The sequence below is a fragment of the Apiospora phragmitis genome, assembly GCF_038363925.1.
Source record: "Apiospora phragmitis strain CBS 135458 chromosome Unknown utg000003l:1.0-2676785.0:1.0-2680665.0, whole genome shotgun sequence".
NCBI lineage: Eukaryota > Fungi > Ascomycota > Sordariomycetes > Amphisphaeriales > Apiosporaceae > Apiospora > Apiospora phragmitis.
Window position 1 is genome coordinate 545785 of NW_027117401.1, and position 23261 is coordinate 569045.

Sequence of the window (23261 nt, forward strand, 5' to 3'; positions counted from 1 at the left end):
CCATAGTCTAAGCAGAACGGATGGTAATGTATGGATTGAACACTCTTATTATTAAGCTAAACATGACGCACAGGACAATCATAACTTGACAAGTGGTTCATGAGTCATCTTTACTCCGTGGCACATCTTTGAGTGAAATCGGGGATGAGGATCAACGAGATGTGTGTGTCGGCGGCTGGGTTTGCACAGAGAGTTACGTGAATGAAAGCTAACAAATTGCGCCCTTGATGGGGGGCGTTTTCCTCTCTAGACAATCGAAGGCCAGCTCGACGACTAAGAGCAACCCCGCACCGCCATTATCAGCCATGATGTCCTCACGAAGGGGCTGTGGGCCGTGGGCCGTGGCGCACAAGGTCTGGAAGGCGGTCGTGGACGTCGCGACCCTGTCCGACGCCAAGGGCGGCGGCAAAGTACAAGAGCACCCACGAACACTCATTGGAACTGAAATCATCAGATTTTGTCAAAACTAACATGTATGAAGCCTAACATAAAGACCCCAAATGGACAGCAGAAGAGTGAAACGACACCGCGCATGTATTTAAATGGCCCAAGGGGAATGCTCGGTAGATAAGACGGCTTCATGGCAAACCGATGACAGTTCCTTAGGAAGGGGTTTCCCTATATCCTTTGCGCACCGCCTTGCAGCTCCGCTCAAATAACCGACTCAAACGCCAATCTTGAAAGCCCGCTGTGCCGTTACGTCGTCGCGTCATGCCACCGCTCCACCAATTCCAACGGCACCCGCATGAGCCGGTGGTACCGCGACCCCAGCGCGCGGCAGATGGCGCGGACCTCGCGGACCGGCGTGTCGCCGACCCACCAGAGCGCCCGGACGCGGGTCATGAAGGCGAAGAAGTGCGCCAGGATGACGAGTGCGCGCGGCTCGCGGCGCTCCACCAGGTCCAGGAAGAGCGGCGGCACCAGGCACGGGAAGGCCATCATGCCCCGGCACAGGAACCGCACGTCTTCCTTCCCCTTCCCCTTCTCCACCCCCTTTTGGCCATCTTTTTCTTTCCCCGCGGTGGCGGCGGCGGCGATGGCGGTCTGGATCAGGTTCAGCTGCTGCACCGCTCCGGCGTACGCGACGATGACTTCGGTCGACTGCTTCGGCTCGCCGGGCAGCGGTATCATGAGGTGGGTGAGGCAGTTGTTGTCGGTGTCCGCATGGAGCTCCGGCGGCCCCTCTCGAAGTGTCGCGGACGCCGTTGCCGGATCGTAGTGCACCCTGGGGTACGATTCGATGATGGTCAGTATACTCATGGCGTTATTCGTCGCCTTGATGCCGGTTTCGCCATCATCATCTCTCTGTCGCCTAGGCGGTGCGGCGGTAGACGCTAGGGTCAGCGCCGTCTTGAGGACGACCCGGGCGCCGCGCGCGATGCGCAACCAATGCATGGGCGGCGCGTACACGTCGTCACCGTCGCCGCGACAATCATCACCCCCGACCGCGGTAATTGGCGCCGCCGAAGGAGTTCGTCGTCCTTGGTCTGCCATACGCAGGGTGGCGAATGCATCGATGAGCAGCAGGATGGCGGTGAAGCCGGCGGCATCGGCGTTGTGGGGGCCCAGCTCGCCGAGGACGGGGCGGTAGGTCCGCAGCGCGGCCTCGAGCGCAGCCTCGCGGCACGCCAGGAGGCCTTTCGGGTCCTCCTCCTCTTCCTTGCCCTCGGGCGGCGTGGAGGAGGCGGCTGTTTCTAGGAGGTGTAGCGCGCCCAGGGCGACCATCTCGCTCCACAGCGGCGCGTGGGACAGGGCCAGGATGGGGACCTGCACGGCGAAGCAGTCCTTCACTTCGGGGATGTGGGTGCCCGGGAGCGTGGCGCTTGTGGCTACGGTGAAGTGGTGGAATGCGCGGAGCTCCCAGTAGCTGTTCCCTGTATGCGGCAAGGGCGGGCCGGGGTCGGGAGGGCTTGTTGAGTCCAAAGGGGGTGATGTGGGTTTTTGAACCCCCTGACCTGTTGTTGGCCTGTCATACTCGCAACTCACATTATGACGATGGCAATTGTTCTAGGCTACATTAGTCTCAGTTGATGGAATAATCCATGACGGACTGGGGCATGGTGGTTGTATGGGGTAGATAGATAGATACGTACGCAAACTGGATGGGATTCGTCGCACTACGGGTCGTACGTTAGCGGGCTACATGTAGTTTTGCAGTTGTACTGTTTTGATTGGGCAGGGCTTTCCGACCAACCTTGACTCGTCGGGTGCGGCATCGACGGCAGCCTGTCCGCGACTTGGAGTGGTATAGTCTGGGCAGCCCGGCGCGCCGACCAGAAGAATGCATTTTAGAGAATTGTGGGGGAACGAGAGCGAGGAAGCCGGGCACGCAACATGGCATGGAAGTAAAATTAAGTACATGTATTTTTAGGCAACGAAGGGGGTAATCAAGAGGTATGTATGTCGATGAATTAAGCTCAGCCCCCCCTGTGGCCCCCTGCACTGAGCGAGACCGAGTATCCCTGCTAGCTTCCGATCGCGAGCTCAGTTGTTTGATTGGTCAAAACAAGTCTAGTCTGGGGTCGCTGGTGACTGAGCTCGGTAAGCTGACAGCTCAATGCAATGCTTGGACGCTTGTTTAGTAAGTAGTACACGACAGACTAACGTTCGTCCAAACCCTCTTGATTGGACTGCCCATTCGCATGGTTCGGCAGCATAAGATCTGACCAATGGGCTTACCTACTATCCTCCACATTTGCTGACGATCTTCATAGCCGCAAAAGGTAGTGCATCGGATTCGCTGCACTTGTTACGTAGCATCTTGCTTTTTTGGTAGCGGTGATAGGCACATAAATACCAGCAGTGTGATCCCAACGAGACTGTTCTTCTACTTGTTCTACATCCGATCGATAGTACAAAAGCTGTCCTGGCAAATGCTTATCCCGTCCGCTTTTCCTGACTTCAAGTTACGATTCGCATTCATATAAGTAGACGTTGGACCCGCCCACGCAGGTCATGAGATTGCTATTGGCCCTCATCGTCTCTGCAGCAGCAACTATCTTGGCAACCAAAAAGAAAAGACATGAGAAGCCCGAAACTATACACACTACTAGTACCACTACCGCAGAACAATACCCGCCCCCGCCTCCCTACGAGTCTCTCAAACAATGACCGCCGACGCGCTTCCGACGGCCACGCTCGCCATCTACGCCGTACTGAGCGTCCCGGTTTTCTTTTGTCTCGTCCGCCATGGCAAGACCGGTCTGCTCGGCTGGCTCTACCTGCTAGCCTTTTGCACGCTGCGGATAGTCAGCGGCGCCATGTCCATGAGTAGCAGCAGCTCATCGTCGGCATCCATCATCGCCAATGTCGGGCTGTCACCTCTGCTGCTCGCTGCCTCTGGCATTCTCCACGAAGGGTAAGCAATTTCAAAGACAAGTTCCGTCCCCCGGGTCTAGACTTCAAGGGAACGTTGAACTGGGACTGGGACTGGGACTGGGACTGGGACATTCTGACACACACACACAGAAGAGCTTACCGAGTCGCTGGAGACAAGAAAATGGAATGGCTTCTCGTCCTGGTCTTCCACGCCATCGTCACTCCCGGCGTGGCGCTCCTCGCAACCGGCGCCTCCGGCCTGCTACAGCCCAACGCCACAAGTAAGGACTTGGTACTTGTCAACGTCGGCATTGCGCTCCTGGTGGCCGCATGGCTCGTACTTTGCATCTGTGCCGCGCTATCGCTCCGGCCCTCCAGCCGGCAGAAGAAGAAGGAGGGGAAGGTGATGGACATCGCCACACCTACTACGGCTCATGGATACGGAACCAAGGTGAGAAAAACCCCTCCAGCGAGACTTTCTAAGTTGATAGGAACTATTCAATGGAGTGATGGGACTGATTCTTTTTTTCTTCTTAGCTTTTGTTGGGCGTTGCGGCCGCCTTGCCCTTCATTGGCATCCGCGTCCTCTACAGCTTGGTCGCTCTCACGACTAGGCTGCCGTATCTCAACCCCTCTACCGGCGCCCTGTCGATTCGGGTTGTCATCGTCTTCTTGCCGGAACTGATTGCTTGTATCGTTTTGATCGTTGCTGGCTTGGTGACGCAGCGTGTGGCCCCTCGATGATGAGGAAGGCGAACCAGGTTGGTTGGTCGTAGCCGGAGACCAGATAGGAGGGCTGTGTAATGTGGTTTTGTGATATGGGTTTTCCCAGATCCAGAGCCTAGCTTTGTATGTTAATGGTCGACTTTCGTTAGGTATCTCGCAATGAAACTCTTTCTCCTTATGCTGTTTGAATTGCACATGTTCTGTCTGCTAAGCAAAATCCACGTAAAATTCTACCAGGTGCGCGGAACTCATCTAAAAACGAATGTCCCAAGGAAACAGGCTCCGCATCAATTGCAATTAGAAATGTCGATCTGGCTCTTTACGATAAGCAAGATCATGGTTTTGATTGAGAATTCAGGACATTTTTGTCCTCCTCCAGCCATTGCCTGGCCCAATTAGCGGGCGCGAGCCCTCTGTACCGCCGATAATGTCCGGCCGGGTCTCCACTAACTCTACCCCTGAATCAACTTAGCCACGGTGAACAACGTACCTCACCTCCCAGGTGAAATGCTGGCAGCCAAAAAAAAAAAAGTTTTCGACCCAGAAACAGCTGCAAATCGAACTTGGGTCCTCCAGAAAGAGTCGGGCCCAACCACTTTCCTATTTTTTATTAGTGGCATATGTAAGATTTTCCACTCGGCTAAGGGACCAAGGGCTGTACTGTATTCCTACCACTGTGGTCCCGTCGCCTGTTACCAAATTCCCTTCCTAACTTGATACATAACTGCAAGCGTGTGTGTTCTGATGCTTCTTTTGTGTTAGAGAGGGAAAGAGATCCCCCACTACCTGCCTATCAAGAACATTCCTCAATAAGGTGTGTGGTGTACACGGATTATAGGCGCAAATCATCATTGCGACGTCGCGGTACACGGCGCCCTTCGGTGTCCACTCTCCCATCCTGCGCGTCGTATCCGTTTGCAAAGCCGTATCCCGACCTGCTATCCATCCCGATTGAGGACGCAAATGGGATAATAGTTTATAAGAGAAGATGAGCTACCTACCTTCTCCAAGCGCATGATACGCATGGCGACACTGCAGACCTACCAAAAGCCAGGAGCGCAAGACGGCCACAGAAGATCCTGCACTCGATGTAATTACAGGAACGTAAAGAACCTCATCCACGAGTTGTCATTGTAGGTTTGAGATTCGGGAAGTCGCCAATGGACGTATATGGTCATGACACCGCCGTGTCGCTTCGAGATCACAATGTAGATTAGTTTAGATGGGTGCCGCATCAGCCCGAAACCTCCCGATGCCGCCCCTACATCCAGGAGGCTAGAGACATGCCTCCGCAGTCATGGCCAGGTATACTCCCACGCTGGGCCGCTAGGCGGGAAGTCGCTGTTTAGATGCTGTGACGAAGTGGGCCACGACCCGTCGGAACTTTATGGCTCGTGGAGCGTGCCACTGCTGTTGCAGGTCGAGAATACGTTGATATTTCACAGGAGGGGATGTAGATGTAGAGTAGAGGAATAAGACGAAGACGAAGACCTGTTCCAGCATCTTCGACCTGGACAGTGCTGGATGTAGAAACAAGCATGGGACCTTTGCCTCTCATCAAGAGCTTACTAGGCCGTCCAATAATACCAGTTATTGCCTATTGCCATTGCGGTCTCAAGTCTATCGGCCGCAAGTTGTCGACTCATCCCTGGCGTCATCGCCCTGAATGTGCACATAGGGCCGCGCTGCGTTGTAGGCCCGTAGAGTCACCAGGGAGCCCGCAGTTTGCCACAGTCCCAAACAAAAGGCCCGCCGCCTGCGATGAACATCGTACATAAGTCATCATATCGGGATAATCTACACATTTGGAATTCATCGGTCCCCAGTACCTTCGGGGACTGACTGGCTGCAGAGTCACGCGATAGCAAAGGTCGTTTAGAACTGATTTATTCTGCTTTCGAGAAACTAGGTCGGCAGGTCGTAACCTTTTCACCAAGCCGAAGTGAACAATTCACAACACTGTTCAATCCTATTGCGGAGAACAGAGAAGGCAAAGACTACAGACAGGACATGACTAAGTTCATCGATCTTATGCGATGGGATTCGATGTGATGAGTGATGAGAACCTTACGTATTGTGATACGTGATCCGGAATCACGGCCCCTCGGGAGTCGGGATGCCGCTGTTAGTTATCACTACCCGGCAGCTCAAGCTTATGAAGGACCTATCCAGCAAGCCCGTCCCCGAGGATTTCGGAGATAACCTATTTATGCAGTTTTGCGAAAACCGCCTTTGCCCGGCATAGACGTTATGGCTGTAATAGTAGGTCAAAAGTTTGACGGAGATAATTGTCATAATGGGATGATTAGCGCATTGGCGGCCATGGGCTTGGGCTCTTCCGGCACACGCCGGCGGACGGCCAAGGAGTACGCGCCGATGTACGCCACGATTATCAACGTGATGCGTCTCCTTGTTGTGGATCAGCCTGTCTGAGAAAAACAAGAGTGCGACGTGGGTGAAAGGGAACGGTACTCCGACCTGCCTGACCGAGTGCTGCAAAAGGGCGAACGGTTCTTGACGCTGGTACCTTAAGGGGACCCGCTGATGCCTATGAGTTGGATCCATGCGACTGAATCGCTACCTTCTCACATTGGAGATGATGAAGGAGATGTAGCCCGCCAAAGCATGAGGGGTTACACAATACCTCTTGACTATGGCCACTATTGTGGCTGTCGGCGGGGGGGTGATGAGGGCGGTCCTACATCGGCCAGCATCAGCCAGCCCAGCCATTCGCTGCGCATGATCCACGAACGTCAACCGGGTGATCAGAGTTGGCAACCATCTCAAATGTATAATAGCATCAGCGATTACTGAAGGGCGGATATGGCCGGTGGCCGGCGGGGACAAGACAAAACAAGGTATGAAAAGAAAGCATGGCGGCCCAGTCGTACTTAGACCATGCAGAGCCAATTGCATGAACAGGAGTAAAGTACATTGCGAAGTTGATGTATATTTGATCTCGCAGTATCTGCTATTAAAGCCATGGTATGGGCCACGATCCATATCGAGCAGATGCTCAAGTGGTTCTTTTGCGGCTCTGCTGTTGTTCCATTCGTAAAGACAGGTAAGGTAACTTGCAAAAGGACACCTGACAGTGGCAAAGCAGGATGCTGGAGTCAGCTGTTCGAAAAGAGCCAATCCAACGAACACCTGCAGTTGCAAGCCGAGAACATACGACAGGCTGGCAAAGCCATTGGAAGTCCATGGATGGAAGGCAAGCGGCCATGTCATTGTGCCCCTGCATGATTGAGAGAGCTAAGGTCCGGCGCAAGCGCAAGCGTTGAAGGTAGGCGTAATCAGCGCTGCTTTGATTGGCCGGTGCCTGACGGAGCCTCTACTAGTGGCCAATGAGAGACGAGGTAATTGGCATGACACAGAATCCCAGCCAACAGTGATGTAAGTGGTACTTTCCATATCCAGTAACTCGACAGGCAGGGCGTACATAAGAAGCAGCCATTCCCCAGCCAGAGAAGTAATCCCAGAGAGCTCAGCATCACAAGATCAATCTTACAGCTTCCCACTTCACTTTCTCAGGCAAAGACTCTCCTGCAATCTGTTTCTTGGACACCTCTTCACATCTACCCAAAACAACAACCATCGACCCCTCTATCATCCCCAACTCCAACATCCCAACTCCAACAGCAAATCACAATGGCCACCGAAGTCGCTAAAGCCTCCTCCAACTGCTGCGGCAAAGCCAGCGGTGGTGAATGCGTATGCGGTATGTCTTACCCGAAACAGATCATTCAGCCGACATTCACTCCCATCTCCTGTCTACCTGCATACATACCTAGTCTGGGGAAGTGAAGCTAACACGACGCCGTCCTACACAGCCAAGCAAGCCAAGTGCTCTTGTGGCAAGGAGCAGGCCTTGAACTGCAGCTGCGACAAGGCCGCCTCGGAGAACAAGGTCGAGGGCGCCCGCTGCTCTTGCCACGCTAGGCCCGCTGGCCAATGCAACTGCGACCGATCCGCCACCGAGAACGCCCCCGTGGCCGGCTCGTCGTGCGCCTGCGGTGCTCGTCCTGCCGATGCCTGTACCTGCGAGAAGTCCGCCTCTGCCGGTGCTGCCAACCCCAACGAGACCGACTTCACCACCAAGAAATAGGGTGCTCGATCCACACAAGCAGACTTGGGCGTGCCAACTGCTAACGATGAATTGGACTAAACAGGGGTATTGCTCAGTCATGGAGTGTATGCGCATAGCAGAAGAAATAAACACAAGAACAGGACAGGGAAAGCATTTTTCACGAGGCGTTAGGGATACGGACTGAGAATTGATACCAGTGGCTAGAGGGGGCATTTGGTCGGCGTTGTTTTGAGCCGGGTCCCATCGAGGGAGCTCCCAGACGTAAATATTAAAAAATCGCTGCGTTTTTTGGCGACCACAACCCCAATGCTTCGTCGCAATGGCGTGTGACTATGTACCTATACAAACCCCGTGCTACATGTATGGAATTCAAAGTGACCGAATGCAGCGACAAGCTGTGATGCAGCCAGAAGGTAGCAGCAAACATAGGTGGTCGATGATTGCCGATGGCCAGGCTCCAATTGTCAGTTGCTGCTGGTGCCTACCTACCCACTACTTCAAACACCAATCATTTCATTCGTTTCATTGCTAGATTCCCGACCAGTAATCGTAACAGTCAACCATCCAAAGCGTGATAGGGGGTGTCGCGTCACCCTCCGACTGGACGTGGTAGCATACGGCCAGTGTCGCGCCATGTTTTTCCCATCGTATTGCATGGCGTATCGGTGATGTAAGTAGGGGGTACTGCCGTCGAACTTTTTACGGTTGACGGTCGCAGGATATGGTAGGCGGTAAGAGCTTGTGTGGGGACGGCTTGCTCCTTGGGAAACAATTGGGGCTTCACTGGCTCAGGAGATAGCTAATCAGAGCGCTGAGGGATTGTCCTGCTCTCCACTAGAGGGCCTGAGCCATGCCTAATCTGACCTGATTCAAGCCGATAATCCACTGGGGCCCTTGTCTTCAGGCCCGGTGGTTCGGAGCTAGAAGTCCTCGTACCCAGCCTACCCCTGCAGCCGGCAGCACCTTTCAACGAAAAATATTACTGAGGCGCGACTTTTACTACATCACACACACAAACCAACCGACCCAACCCAACACCCTTCCATCCATTGAAGGAAATATTCCAACTCTTTCTCCCGAGTCCACCTGCATCTGCACACCTCCTCTTCCCCTTGTTCTTCCGGGAGGAATAACATTTGCGAGTACCAAGGCTGAATCGAGGTTACAAGTCAAGCGACCATCGTACGAGACAGACCTGATTGCCTGACGTAAGACTCGAAGGATTCTCAGCGCGACGCATCAAAACCTTTGCGCCATTATCATCCAGTCGTCTACCACAGATTCACCAACAACGCGCCCAGCGCGTCCGTACCCAACCAAACCCCATCCTCGCTCCCAGAGTAGGTGGCTTCGCCGCTGTCTATTTTCTTCCCACACGACAAACCACACAATGGCACCAACCAGGAGAGCTGCCGCACCAAAGGCTGCCGCGCCTGCACCCGCACCGAAACCTGCCGTGAAGAAAAGCGCGTCCAAACCGGCTCCTGCGCCAAAGAAGGCCGCTGCTCCCAAGTCTGCCGCGTCAAAACGCGCTCCTCCTCCACCCGCAGACGAGTCCGGAAGTGACGCGTCCGAAGTCGAAGAAGAAGAAGACGAGGAAGACGAAGCACCAGCCCCAGTCCCTACCAAGGCCAAGCGCGCCCCCGCCCCTAAGAAAGCAGCTCCTGCAAAGAAGCCGACCAAGGCGGCGGCTGCTACAAATGGCGAGAAGAAGCCCAGCGCCGCGAAAGCCAAGACTGCAGCCAAGCCTGCTACCAAATCTGCCTCCAAGGCCAACGGGGTAAAGCGCAAGGTCGAGGAAACTGAAGAGGAAGCAAGCAGTGAAGAGGAGCCCAAGGAGGAGCAAAGGCCCCAGAAGAAGGTCAAGCAGGAGGCTGCCCCTAAGAAGGTCGCCGCCCCCAAGAAGGAGAAGCCTGTCACCCTACTCAAGCGCAATGCCGTCCTCAACCACCGCCCGACTTCCAAGCTGGACGTCTTCGTCTTCGGCGAAGGCTCCTCTGGCGAGCTCGGTCTGGGTAGCAAGAAGTATGAGGGAAAGAAGGCCATTGACGTCAAGAGACCCCGTCTCAATCACCAGCTCGATGCCGACAAGGTCGGCGTGGTGGCGCTGGCTTGTGGTGGTATGCACGCCGTCGCGTTGACACACGACGGCCGCATCCTCACGTGGGGGCAGAATGATGACAATGCCCTTGGCCGTGACACCAACTGGGATGGAGGCGTTCGCGACATCGACGATGAGGAATCCGATGACGATGACGACGATGATAGTGGCATGAATCCCCATGAGAGCACGCCCGGTGAGGTCGACATGTCCGTCTTGCACCCAGATGCCAAGATCACCGCTGTCGCTGCGTGCGATTCTGCTTCCTTAGTATTGACCGACGACGGCTACGTTTATGCATGGGGTACCTTCCGAGGTACCGATGGCATCATCGGCTTCACCGACAACATCCGGGTCCAGCCCACACCAGCCCGGATCCCGGAGGTAAGGAACATCACCAGACTGGCCGCTGGCGCAAACCATGTTCTGGCCATGGACAAGGATGGAAAGGTGTTCACCTGGGGTGCTGGTGGTCAGTTCCAGCTGGGACGACGCACCATCGCCCGACGCGGGCACCATGCCGAAGCCGGCCTCAAGCCGGAGCCCTGCGGCAAGTTCACCAAGAAGCACTACGCCGTCGAAGTTGCCGCCGGGTCTTACCACAGTTTCTACATTGACAACAACGGTCAAGTCTGGGGCTGGGGTCTCAACAACTTCTCCCAGACTGGTCTTGGTGACCGGGCGGGTGTTTCGGACGCCATGATTGAGCATCCGACCATGGTCGCCAGCCTGGAGGACAAGAAGGTCAAGCAGGTCTCTGCTGGAGTGCACCACTCCATCGCTTGCACCGAGGATGGCAAGGTTCTCACCTGGGGCCGGATTGATGGCCACCAAACCGGACTCAAGAAGGACTTCTTCACAAAAGAGAACGCCATCTTTGACGAGGAGGAGGACGGAAAGGAGAACACAAAGCCAAGAATTCTCAGAGAGCCCACTGTACTTCCAGGTAAGTCTAGTCTATCTCAGCTCGAACCATTTTCCAGACGACCAATTCACTAACAAACACTCTAGATCTCGAGGCCACCTTTGTCGCCGCCGGTACAGACAACAACTTCGCGATAAGTAGTGATGGCAAGGTCTACTCCTGGGGCTTCTCCACCAATTACCAGACCGGCCAAGGAACCATAGACGATATCGAGGAGCCCACCCTCATTGACAACACAGCGCTACGTGGAAGGAAAGTCATCTGGGCTGGCGCAGGTGGACAATACTCGATCGTGGCAGCACCCCATGACGACAAGGCCGTCAATGGCAATTAGGTCATCCGGCGCTAAGCGAGAGTCAAACTAGACACCCACTCTACAGTTATTGCTTGTGAACAAGCCTTGTACGCCTCATCCTGTTCCGCTTGAGGGATTTTATTGTCAGGAAACGGTTGCTTGTGAGTCGCGTCTGGTCAGTAGCCGAGAGGGGTTGTATCGCTTGCATGATGGGTTGCATCGAAGGAGCTGGATAGGGCTGCTTTTGCCTCATTATAGGAAGGTTTAGCGGACAGGGCAAAAAGTTGACGATCTTGATTTTTGGTTGTTATAGGAGCGAACATATTGGTTGTAATATTATCTGCATTTCCTCTACCAATTGCACGCATGTTATTTTGTTGCTTTTTGGGCTTCTGATTGATCAACCAGCGCCCGATTGGCTTATTTATTCTTCTTGGCTCTCAAGGATCTGTTTTTATCCTATTTGGAAGTCGGTGACTGCTCATTCACTGATTGCAGCGACTGCAGGATCGCCACTCCGGCTTATCGTAGTGATCGTGTCATCGAGTCGGCGGAGGCGCAATCTTATCATGCAAGCAGCGTCGCAGCGCATCTTCTGCCTGAAGTGGACGGGTACTACGCGCTCCAAAAGCACACGACGGCACTTGGAGGCATTCAAGAAGCGGGCAAGCTTCTTACAGTCCCACACTCACCGCTGGAGGGTGGTAGGCGGCCGGAGGTCCTTGCCAATTACGCCAGATCCTGATGCGATCGGCTGAAATGAGATCCCGGGTTCATGAGGTGTATCCCCCGCGCATCCGGATTGTAGGTACTATTAATACATCATGTGCCTAGCTGTTACGACGCCAATGAGATCTTCATCTTCTTTCGCTTTCTGCTCTCTTGACTTCTTCAATCGAGTGAGTCCCGGGACAAGCCCTGGCCGAGTTCGTCACAGTACGAAACACTACAGGTAGATAGACCCTGGGTGCAATTTCAAAATCCTGCATACACGTGAATCAAGTCTTCCTTCCCGCATTGGACAGGATAACAGAGCATGGCCTCTTCTAATAAGCGGAACCTGCTTCTGCGGTCAGCATGGCTGGCGGCGACAGCCACCATGATGCCCATAATGACGACGACGGTCCACGCCCGCGTCCACCACCTCTTCGTCGGCAACCTGAACGCGCCCGCGCGCCTCTACGCCCTCGCGTTCGACGACGAGACCCTCGGGTTCGAGGTCACGGCCAACATGATGGCCGACGCCACGCACGCCTGGATCGCTTTCGACGCCAACAAGACCAACGTCTACGGCGCGTCGCTGGGCAAGGCGGCTATTGCTAGCTACGAGGTGGTAGTTGAGGGCGGGCAGGAGGATACGACGAAGAACTTGACGCTCGCGTTCCGCAACAGCGTCGCTGCGGCGGGGGAATGCTTCAACCGGACCGCCGCGTTCGTGCTGCCGCACCCGGTGTTCCCGCGCGTGTACACGGGCTCGTGGCCCGGGCCCGAGGCGTGCGCAATGGCGCTGTCGATCTCAGAACCGCCGCCGCCGGGAAATAACAATAACAACACCACCAACAACGGTGGTGGGGTCCTCGAGGAAGTGATCCAGTCCTGGCGCTACGGCAACACCTCCGGCATCCACGGCCTGGCCCTCGACCCGGCCGGCACGACCATCTACTCGGCCGACCTGAACGGCGATGCGCTGTGGGCGCACGTCATCTCGCCCGACGGGACGGGCCGCGTCGTCGGGCTGCGCGGGCGGTACGACCTGGCGCCCGCGGGCCAGCACCCGCGCCACCTGGTCGTGCACCCCAACGGCCGCGTCCTGTACGTCGTCATGGAGGCCGCGAGTGTCGTCGCGGCGTATAGCCTCGACGACGTGACGCGGCTGCCGGTCGCGGAGCTGTCGCGGCACTCGCTGCTGCCGGAGGGGGCGGAGCCGGGCGAGTACTGGTCCGCCGAGGTGATGCTGTCGTTTGTGCAGAGGCCGGACACCCAGAGCCCGAAGTACCTCTGGGCGACGGCGCGGGCGTGGCCGGGCAACGGGCACACGGGGTTCATCTCGGCGTTCGGGCTGGACGGGGAAAGCGGCCAGGTGCGGGAACAGTTGTTCAGGGTGCCCACGACGACCAAGAACGGCATCGCCAACGCGGTCGCGCCGGCGCCGTGGTCGGAGGACTGGGCTGCCATGACGGATGTCGGGACGGGGTACGTGCAGATGTGGCATATTGAGCCGGCGACTTCCAATGAAGAAACGGGAGAGGTTATGACGACAACGGCGAGGGATGTGGCGCGGGTGGATATTCCGGATGGGGGGTGCTGCGCCAATGTCATTTGGTATGACTGAAGCGGTTGATTTCTTGACTTGAGTAAGTAGACAACGGGGAGCCATAAGCCATCGAATCTGGGCAGGTGGCCAATACACAAAAACGGGCCCCCTGACTAAAATAGGTTCATTCAAGTATGTCGTCGTTATCAATCTGTTCTATACCACGTATCAAGTCATATACTACATGCGTTCGTTGCCACATATCAGTCCACCACAGTCGAGAGGAAAGACCTGATCCTCCACGCTTGCTTCATCATCCATGTGCCCCCAGGTTCCCAGACTTCCAACTCACTGCCTGCCTCATCCTATCCCTACCCCTATTCATTCATCCTTTCGTCCGGCCCCATCTATCGCACATGCCACTCCCGCATCCCGACCGACTGCCCCCGCGTCCGGACGGGCGGCGGCACGAACACCTGGGTCCCCGACAGCTCGCGGTCGCCGAAGAAGGCGCGCACGTCGCCGACGAGCAGGTCGGGCGCGTCGAGCGCCGCGAAGTGGCCGCCCCGGTCGTGGCGCACGCACGCCACCACGTTGCCAGTCCGCTTGGCCCACTCGAGCGGGGTGCGGTACCAGAGGTCCAGGGGAACTGCGAGATGGCCATGGGCTGCGAGACGTAGGGCATCGACTGGACGCCCTTGGTGGAGATGACGCCGTCCTAAGTAAAGTAGTAATCGATCAGCTTTTGACAACTCATGGGGAAAAGTATGAAAGAGGAGAAAACAGTTTTACCTTTCGCCCGTTCTTGTACAGGCTGAACGCGGCGTAGGGCCCGGGGATCCAGTGCATCATAGTCCACGTGATCAACCGCTCCGGCGCAAACACCGTCTCCGGATCCGCCACGACGCCCGCGCAAGCATCATAAATCCACATGGCCAGCCCGACGGGGCTGTCGGTCAGCCCCGCGGCCAGCTTGAGCGGCTTGGTCTGCTGAATCTGGCCGTAGCTCCAGCCGACGTCGACAAAGCGGCCCAGGCGCGCCATGACGAAGTCCTCGTCCTCGGTCGTCTCGTGCCGCGCCCGGCGCTCCTGGTCCTCGGGCGTCGGCGGCACGACCCAGAAGTTGGAGTGGCCCGACACGACCTGGTCGGGAAAATCGAGCGCCAGGAAGTGGCCGATGAAGTCGCCCGCGTCCCCGCCCTGCCACACGTACTTGTCGTAGCCGAGGCGCCGCATCAGCGCCGCGAACGCGGCCGCCGCCTGCCGGTAGCCCATGCCCGCGCGCCGCGGCGCGGGCGAGAACCCATACCCGGGGATCGAGGGCGCCACGACGTGGAACGCGGGCTGATCGGCGGACTCCGGGTTCGTCAGGGGCTCCAGGATGGGGTCCACCTCCAGGAAGGAGCCGGGCCAGCCGTGCAGGAACAAAAGCGGGATCGCGTCGGGCCGCGGCGACCGCTTGTGCACGAAGTGCAGCGGGATGGGATCCGTGAAGCCGGTCCCGGGCGTCTTGACCAGGGTCGTGTACTGCGGCAGGCGCGCGTTCAGGTCGGCCTCGACGGCGCGCCAGTCGTAGCGCTCGGCCCAGTACTGCGCGACCTTCTCGACGATGCGGCGCGGGGGCCCGTCGGTGGACTCGACGGGCTGGTCGTCGTCGTCGACCAGGTCGTCGACGTAGCGCGTGAACGAGGCCTTGAGCTTCGTGGTCGTCAGGAAGGGCTCGTGCACGTCAATGGTGAATTTCGTCACGGCCTCGCTGAAGCTGGCCTTGAACTTCAGCTTGAGGTCGGCGTGGGTGAGGACCAGACCGCCCAGGCCCATGTCCTCCTGCTGGGCCGGCGGCGGGTTTGATGAACCCTTCACTGGTGATGTTGGCGCAGACATCTTTGATATGTTGGGGTTGATGTGTTTTGCGTTGTGAGGGGTAGCTAGCAGTGTGAGAGTAGGTAAGCTTTGGTCAGGGGCAACCAGATATGTGGCAGTCGAGTCAGAAGGACGGAAACCCCACATTCCTCAGACAGGATAAGTCGGGAAAAAAGGGGGGAGGGTGGACATTCCGGCGCAATCGTATGTTACCACTTGTTAAACCGGGGCTATAGCCCACCGCGATTGTTGGACCTGCAGATGCCAACGCAGCAGCTCCATCTACATATGCACCTGAAAAAACTAGTAAGCAGGCAACGCATCCGATATTTTCGTTTCCTAACCAGAAATCTAACAGAGATCTATCTGTTGAAATATGTCACTGGGCGGCCTCCATGACGAAGCATGCACCTAGCAACGCGACGCAATCAGGAGCATGCAGGCATGTGGGAGTGTCAAGACTAAGTGTACGGAGTATAATATTGAATATGTCAGAATGCATTCCATAGGAGATTTCAAGTTGCCATCTCTCAGGGATATAAGGTCGGTTCTGACAACGCCTGCCGCTCAGTGATGCATTGCAAGGCAATATGGTCAAAGGCATCTCGGTGAGGTCTAGACCATTGTTGCCTTGCCGCTCCAACTCCTCGGTGTGGTCTCTTGCCAGGGCAGGGCGGTGGGGGGTTCAGGCAGGGTCCACGTAGGCTTGGTCCAAGTGGCGGCTAATCGCGCCAATCAGCGTATGGGGGCAACGTTATCGCCATGCTTGGGCGGTGTCCACTATATCGCTAGATGACGATGGTTAGTGAGGGTCATAGCAAGGCGGTCAGCGGTCAGAGTGATACCCAAGCTCAAGTAAGCAAAAACAAACGACGAGATACGGGCAGGGGTTCACGGTTCACGGGGCGGGGCTGCACATGCTAGTTGTGCATGCATGCATATCCTCCAGTTTGGGGAGATCGTCGTCAAGGTGTCTAAAACTGCAGCCTGTTGGTCCCCGATGCGATCACGGCCGGACTGAATGGACTAGAGTGGGTGCAATGAACTCCCGGTTCCCGCGAGCATGTGAAAATGGGTCGTACGAGAGTCCTAATTGGATGTTCCGTGGTGCCTCTAGGAGACATTGATGACTGCCAACACCATCGGCCACGATGCATAGGCTCTCTCGCTGGCTTCAGATATGCCCCACCGCAACGGGGCGACAACTTGATCCATTTTCGACTCCATATGGGTGCTAGCCGCTGTGTCGAAATGATTTGAGATCCTGCCCAACATGTGATATGGTCAGCCTCATAACCAAGCGTGCATATTTGACCAACTTGCCGGGATTAAAAGTAAAGACCATCTTGACGCGATCGGGCCCACCGTGGGAGCCATCACTATCAGGGCCCTGGATTTGTGGAACAAGTGGTGGTTGTGTCGTCGTAGAAACGAGGAGTTATCTGTCACAAACACTGATCACGGCCGGTGCAGTCCTGGACAACCGCTGGTGAAGTGGCTGCAGGTGGGACTGGGAGGGAGATATCTTGGCCAAGATATATATATTGATGCCCATTAGTTATTCATAATATCTAGTAGAAGAATCCAGTACTCTTTATCCGCAGAGTTGACTATTAGAGCATTATATAGTGTTAATATGCTTACTCCAGAATTATCTCAAGATGGCAAGTCGAACGTACTGAAAAGAAAACAGGCTCTTTCAAGCCGAACTAATGTCGTATTGGGTATGACTGCTCGCAACTAATTCGGAACTCAACCCCCAGTGTCTGGCTATTCTTCTAGACCTTCCAGTTGAGAGTTATCGTCCCTGCCTCTAGTACCGCCCTCATCTTGTTGCCTGGTTGACTCCATTTGAACGTCTCTTATCAAGCAGCCGTCATGAATCCGAGAAAACGCCTCTTTCATCTTTGGCCAAATAGCCTGTTCGGCCCATACTTTATCACCGCCCCGGGGATTTCTGCGTGTCCCCTTGGCTGGCGCGGGAATGATAAAGAGGTGGTGGACCATGATATTGTCTTGGACACATTCTCCATTTGAATCTTCGCTCAAAGATATTGGTCCGGCGATCTCTAGGCCGAATAGCAGCGGCTGGTCCTTAAAGTTTCTATGGCTTCAGCTTTGGTAAACTAGCCGCTGCTTGTCTCTCGGTAATCCCCTCCACATGTAATAAACAGACCTGTATGGCTCATCGGCATACCAGACCGTGCCGTCTTCATCAGAATTCTGCTTCAACCCGTCACAAAGGATATTGAAAGTGTTTTGTGCCGGCGTCCCGTGGAAAGCGGCGTTAATTCCGATGTTCTCATCGCAAACTGCCAGCAACCCTTCGAACTTGGCCTGTCGCTGCGCATTAGTGTTCATCAGGAGGAAATTTCCGCGTTCAGCATCATCCTTCGGCTTGTGGAGCATGATCTGATCTAAATTTGGTATCGGAACTATCATTCCCTGGAACCTAGAACAGAACCAACTTAAGACCTCACGGCGTTCTTTGCCCTTCTTCCTTTCGCAGTTGACTATATCTTGGAGGGTGATACCAGGTTCCATAGAGGGAAATGTGTCGAGGATGTCGAGCATTTTGACAGGATCGAAGCCGTTCAAAGGCGGCGTAGATTTGCCAGATGGGTCCAAGTGAGGCCTCATCTTGAGAGCCGTGAGCTGAGCACTGAGGCAAGCGAAAAGGAGATCAATCACAGAGGGATCGCGTAAAAATGGTGACAGCCTGATATTCAAAGGCCACCTATCAAATTCCTTCTGACAGTTCGCGGAACAGGCTACCGGACGTGCGACGCTAAACCCTAGATTATTCGCACAAGAGGAGATGATACAGTATTTGGTAGCCCTACGGCTCTCGTCTTGCGCAAGAGATATGAGACAATCCCGAGTATCTTTTGCCGGTCTTTTCATTAGTTGCTTCATGTGGCATTTGAATTCTGTGTGCAGACGTTTAGCCAGTAAATGGGTCAAGAAGTTGGAGTCCGGGTCACCCATCATATATCCCAGGCACACCATTCCGTGACGCTGTCCAAGATCCCATCGGTACTCTGTCCGCTATCGCCATTGGATGCCAATCTCACGTTTACCTGGCTCCTGCTATTGCCCAATAAAACTCGGTGGTCTGCTCAGCTGGCTGGGACCAATGCTACCCCTGGTCTGTAAGTCCTCGCTAAGCATGCTTTAGAAAGCTACCATCGTGGATCCGGCGTATGGTGTCTTCCATCTGCTGCCTGATGGCTCTATCCTGGGCAGGTGCATATGTAAGTACTTATGTCTCACTGCAACAGATTCAGCGGGAGGGAGGAGAAAGATGTGACGGACCATCACGGTATCCTCGTAGCTGGCCGATTCCACCTCTGGACCATAGAACACTCTGGGCTTTGCCGCCTCGACTCCAAACAGCATATCCTGGTGTTGGAACATGCTGTTGGCCCAACCATGGGACAGGAATTCGCATTCGGGCAGCGACAACGATCTCGAAATGAAGAACATGGACATGTGCGGCTCCCGTAAGTAGTAGAAATTACCGCTTTGTGACCGCGTTCTGCTTCAGTCCATCACAAAGTATGTTGAAGATGTTATGGGGTGGAGTTCCATGGAAGGCAGCGGTGCCTCCCACTCCAAGCCTGGAACATTTTTGGTGCAACTGAGATTCAAATTGGGTCTGCCTCTCTATGTGCGTGTTCAGGAGGAGCAAGCTTCTTGGTGTGATGTTTCCATAGCCTTTCAGTGGTATACTGATGGTGACGTTATCTTGCGGCGGCGTTGGGACTATCATCCCCTGGAATGTATGACAAAGCCCCTTCAGGACTTGGCATCGTTCAGAAGCGCCATCTCCGTTGTTGATCAGATGCTCATAAGTGATACCAGGACGCATGCTTGGGAAAGAGTATATGATATTGGTCATGGTGTCAGGATCTGGGAATGGAAGACTGGTCACGGGCGGGAGGGCGCCAACGGGATCGGTCATCTGCTATTAGGCCACAGATCTTGTAAGCTCTGACCTGAGCTGTGAGACAAGTGAGAAGCAGATCGATCGCGGAGGGCTCTCGTATCAGTGGAGACAGTCTGGTTTTGATGGGCCACTGCGCATATTCTTGTCGACACGCCGCCGAGCAAGCAATTAGTCGAGCCACAGACGTACCCAGCTCACTTTTGCAGATAATGCAACGCTTGGTGGCATGCTGGTTCGCTCTGATCATAGCCCGCCCGATGGACTTCCAGATGGATTCTGCCGACCCAGCCGTCGAAGAGCAGAACCATTGCCCGAGTTTCATATGTATCTCCTTGGCCACCAGATGACCCAGGAAATTGGTGTCCGCATTGCACGTGTTGGCAAGGGTCTGGTCGTTCCACGGGAAGGGCGGCACTGCAGTAGCTGTGCTCCGATTTGCCTTCCAGATCGTCGGGAGGGAAGTGGATGCAGAATTTGGGCATATTGTCGCAGCAATCGACAAAGATGCGGACGAGAAGTGCGGTGGCGGACTTGCGGATTCCGAGCGCGACAAGGTTCAGCTCTGGCATGAGGGCGAATGGAATCAAGAATTGATACTCGCTCACGCCAACTTGCGTCACGCCTGGGACGCTCTGATAAAGTTGGAGTGTCCAGGCCATATTTGCGAAAGTACGATGGGTGTAACTGATGTATTCAGGGGCTGGATGGTAATGGTGGTGAGTGGATCAAGCCAAGTCGTACACTTGCTTTTCTGCACAAGTAGTAAGGACATTATAAAAACTCTGGGTGTTACAGCGGACCTTTTAACTCTCAGCTTGAGATGTCTTCGATGACTATCGTGGAGGAATAGAAGTTTCCACCGTAGCGGTAGAAGCGTCTTCGGTCTGGGATAGTCAAAGGGCAACAAAGCTCTGTAAAAACATATTCCATATTGATCCGAGTCGGATAAAACTAAACTTCGTTTGATTTCAATTACAGACGCGTCTATTCAGTCATGATTCGTCTTGGCCAGGAACATGATATCGAATCGTCATCGGTTACTTCCATATAACGTCACCCCCCCTATCTATCCCTTGCGACTGCGTTCTTTCGGCCATTTACATATAAACTATGCCCTCTGATTTCTATAATGTCTCATGTTTCAGGCCTTGCCTAAAACATCTCGTTTGAAGCATTTCCACAGTATGGATGGCTACTTATTATTGATATTAGCTTCATCATTACACCTAGCTATCAAAGGCGACGAAGTTTTCATATCAAACAGAGTTCATAAATATACACCGCCTACTGGCGGTTTCAATCAGGTGTTTTATTTATCGCTTGCCAATATCCTTAGAAGGTTATACAAAGAACACTCCGTCTAATATCTTGTCTTCCGATCCCAGGATCGTAAACCAATTTTCCGATGACGGATTTCAGAGACCATATGCGATGTCATCATCTTTTCATCCACCTTGGCACCCCTAGATCTAACTAACGTTGGAGTCAAGCCTTGACACTGTCCTCAATTACCGAGATCAGACTCCCGTCATGAATCTTCCGGTAGACGTTTTTCATGTGCTTCGTGATCGAACCTCCCCGTACCCATCTTCCAGTCATCCAAAATCCTAAGGCCAGTGATAAATATGGATTTGCATTCCCTGAACCCTTTCTGCCGGTAGAATGAACAAGTACCGCACCATGACTGCGTGTTGATGAGCATTTCCCTCTTTGTATCTGTGGGTCAGGTGCGACCCCGCAACTTCGACGCCAAACAGAATCTCCACATTCTTGAATTTGCTGTTGCTCCAGCCGTTGCACATTTGCGGGTTGTTGACCCATGAGTCGGGGTGGTCTAGTGCGTACTGGCTCCTGTCCGAGATGAACCAAGCTGAGAATGCCGGTTCGTTGGAGGAGTAGACAAGCGGGCCACCCTTGAGACCGTCACACAGGATGTCGAACAGGTTGTGTGGCAGAGAGCCATGGAAAGCGGCAATGCCACCATTGGCGAGTCCAGCTTTCCGTAGCTGGTTTTCAAACCCAGCCTGTCGTTACTCATGGGTGTTCAGCAGGAGGAAGCTGCCGCAGCCTGGCATCTGAGGGATAGCAGCCGACGGTGGTGTCGGAACCATCATCCCCTCGAACTTTGTGCAGATCTATTCCAGGACCGCTCGGCGCTCATGTCTCCCTGCACCCGACCCGATCAACTGGCTCATAGTGATCCCGGGCTCCATTGACGGGAATGAGTTGATAGCTGACCTCGTGATAAAGGGTATGAGCGGAAACCCATTCAGGGAAAACTCTGGGCCAATTTTAGGTTTATCTAATTGCGCCATGACAAGCGTACAGAGCAATTCAAGTACCGATGGGTCACACAGCAATGATGACAGTCTTACAGACAAAGGCCACGTCTTCATTACCACCCAGCACGTGGAAGAGCATGTTGTGGGCCTTGAAACCTGGCAAAGCAGGACTTTGCCATCCTCTTGGGTCTACGCACCGACTGGTGCAAGACTCCGAGATTGAGGTTATAAGGCCTACTAGTTCTTCATATTTGATGTGCTTTGGCGCCTTCCACCAGTGGGGATTGTTATTGTGCAGTATCTTCAACTTACATTCTAACAGGTAGACCAGGAAATTGTAATCAAGGTCCCGGGGCTCCCAAGGGGTTTCTGAATGTGTTTCAGACGTGCAGGCATGATAGGGCCCGGTTTGTTGATCAATCTTGAGATGAAGATGGATGCAAAACAATGACTGAGACCAAGCCCTCTGAAAGACCGAGTGACACTGGAAACACCTGCCTTCGAATATACGAATATGAATCGCCATGGCATCATACCGGACGCCAAGTGCAACACGTTGCAGATTGGGTATATGGTCTAATGGGATGTTGAATTCCTCTGCGACCATACGGCCACTCTGCTCGAGGTGTTCGAGACGCGTGGCACTAAGTCGACTCGAGTAGCCCGGAAAACATCGTACTGATGGACGGTGCGCAGCTGAATCCAGTCCAAATATTAGAACAGAAGGGACCTCCTCGTAACTCCTCTGGGGTGCCCCGAAGTGATTTATTTTCTTTGAAGTGTGTAGTAGGTGATGATTCTGAGATTTCTTGGTAATGATCAATATTAAGATGCGTATGGAAGAACGCTGGTGAGTATCTGAAGGGCCATTGCCATTATCGATGTGGCCCGTTTCCTTTAATACTAAAATCTCCAGGTGCTCGGTGTGGGTCATAACGGCGGTATAGAAACATCTTCAAGATGCGAGAATGTTTCACCGTCTAAGACTGTCTCTTAGACACAAAGCTTGAATTCAGTATTGCGCTCTGCAAGGCACCGCCCCTAAAATTCCCGAAAGAATGTTGAGACCTTGCAATGACTCTTTCCACACGCCTACTGGCTGGAATCCACAAGAGGGTCGTGGATCAAAATAGCATTGACCTTGAATACATGGATTATGATCACTACCTCAAGATCGTACTAGCTCAAAACGATTTAAATTGGGAACGAAACAAAGTCCTATACTCGTATATTACATATCTTGATCAAAACTCCGTATTCCTCATAGTGTGTTCAAATAACAGATTGTGATTATTGTTGTCCCTGCTTCATACCCTCCTACGTTAACAACGAGAAGGCTGATGACTTTTGCCACAGCTCAGGCGAAACTAATACCTAAAGGGATGGGCTGGTTTACTGGGCAATTCTATCGGGCCGTGGTGCTGTCGTCGTCTTCGCAGGAAGATAAAGGCTGCGGCG

General features: G+C 54.2%; 7 protein-coding genes across 7 annotated transcripts; 4 read left to right on the forward strand and 3 right to left on the reverse strand.

Annotated features, from left to right (window-relative positions):
• Positions 1-696: 696 nt before the first annotated feature.
• Positions 697-2059, reverse strand: PG994_002580 (uncharacterized protein; the record flags this gene model as incomplete). The annotated part of the gene is made up of 2 exons (XM_066853989.1): positions 697-1867; positions 2052-2059. The coding sequence occupies 2 exons, from the start codon at positions 2057-2059 to the stop codon at positions 697-699; spliced, it is 1179 nt and encodes a 392-aa protein (XP_066719844.1).
• Positions 2060-3107: 1048 nt separating this feature from the next.
• On the forward strand, positions 3108-4062 carry PG994_002581 (uncharacterized protein; the record flags this gene model as incomplete). The annotated part of the gene is made up of 3 exons (XM_066853990.1): positions 3108-3358; positions 3469-3769; positions 3856-4062. 3 exons carry the CDS (start codon positions 3108-3110, stop codon positions 4060-4062), a joined length of 759 nt encoding a protein of 252 aa, XP_066719845.1.
• A 3633-nt stretch (positions 4063-7695) lies between these two features.
• Positions 7696-8152, forward strand: PG994_002582 (uncharacterized protein; the record flags this gene model as incomplete). Its single annotated transcript, XM_066853991.1, has 2 exons — positions 7696-7765; positions 7878-8152. 2 exons carry the CDS (start codon positions 7696-7698, stop codon positions 8150-8152), a joined length of 345 nt encoding a protein of 114 aa, XP_066719846.1.
• Positions 8153-9524: 1372 nt separating this feature from the next.
• Positions 9525-11494, forward strand: PG994_002583 (regulator of chromosome condensation 1/beta-lactamase-inhibitor protein II; the record flags this gene model as incomplete). Its single annotated transcript, XM_066853992.1, has 2 exons — positions 9525-11171; positions 11219-11494. The coding sequence occupies 2 exons, from the start codon at positions 9525-9527 to the stop codon at positions 11492-11494; spliced, it is 1923 nt and encodes a 640-aa protein (XP_066719847.1).
• Positions 11495-12566: 1072 nt separating this feature from the next.
• Positions 12567-13787, forward strand: PG994_002584 (uncharacterized protein; the record flags this gene model as incomplete). Its single annotated transcript, XM_066853993.1, has 1 exon — positions 12567-13787. The coding sequence occupies one exon, from the start codon at positions 12567-12569 to the stop codon at positions 13785-13787; it is 1221 nt and encodes a 406-aa protein (XP_066719848.1).
• A 329-nt stretch (positions 13788-14116) lies between these two features.
• PG994_002585 (Alpha/Beta hydrolase protein) lies at positions 14117-15593 on the reverse strand (the record flags this gene model as incomplete). The annotated part of the gene is made up of 2 exons (XM_066853994.1): positions 14117-14461; positions 14502-15593. The coding sequence occupies 2 exons, from the start codon at positions 15591-15593 to the stop codon at positions 14117-14119; spliced, it is 1437 nt and encodes a 478-aa protein (XP_066719849.1).
• A 1749-nt stretch (positions 15594-17342) lies between these two features.
• Positions 17343-20180, reverse strand: PG994_002586 (uncharacterized protein; the record flags this gene model as incomplete). Its single annotated transcript, XM_066853995.1, has 6 exons — positions 17343-17676; positions 17749-17989; positions 18041-18227; positions 18846-19041; positions 19094-19539; positions 19806-20180. The coding sequence occupies 6 exons, from the start codon at positions 20178-20180 to the stop codon at positions 17343-17345; spliced, it is 1779 nt and encodes a 592-aa protein (XP_066719850.1).
• Positions 20181-23261: the final 3081 nt, after the last annotated feature.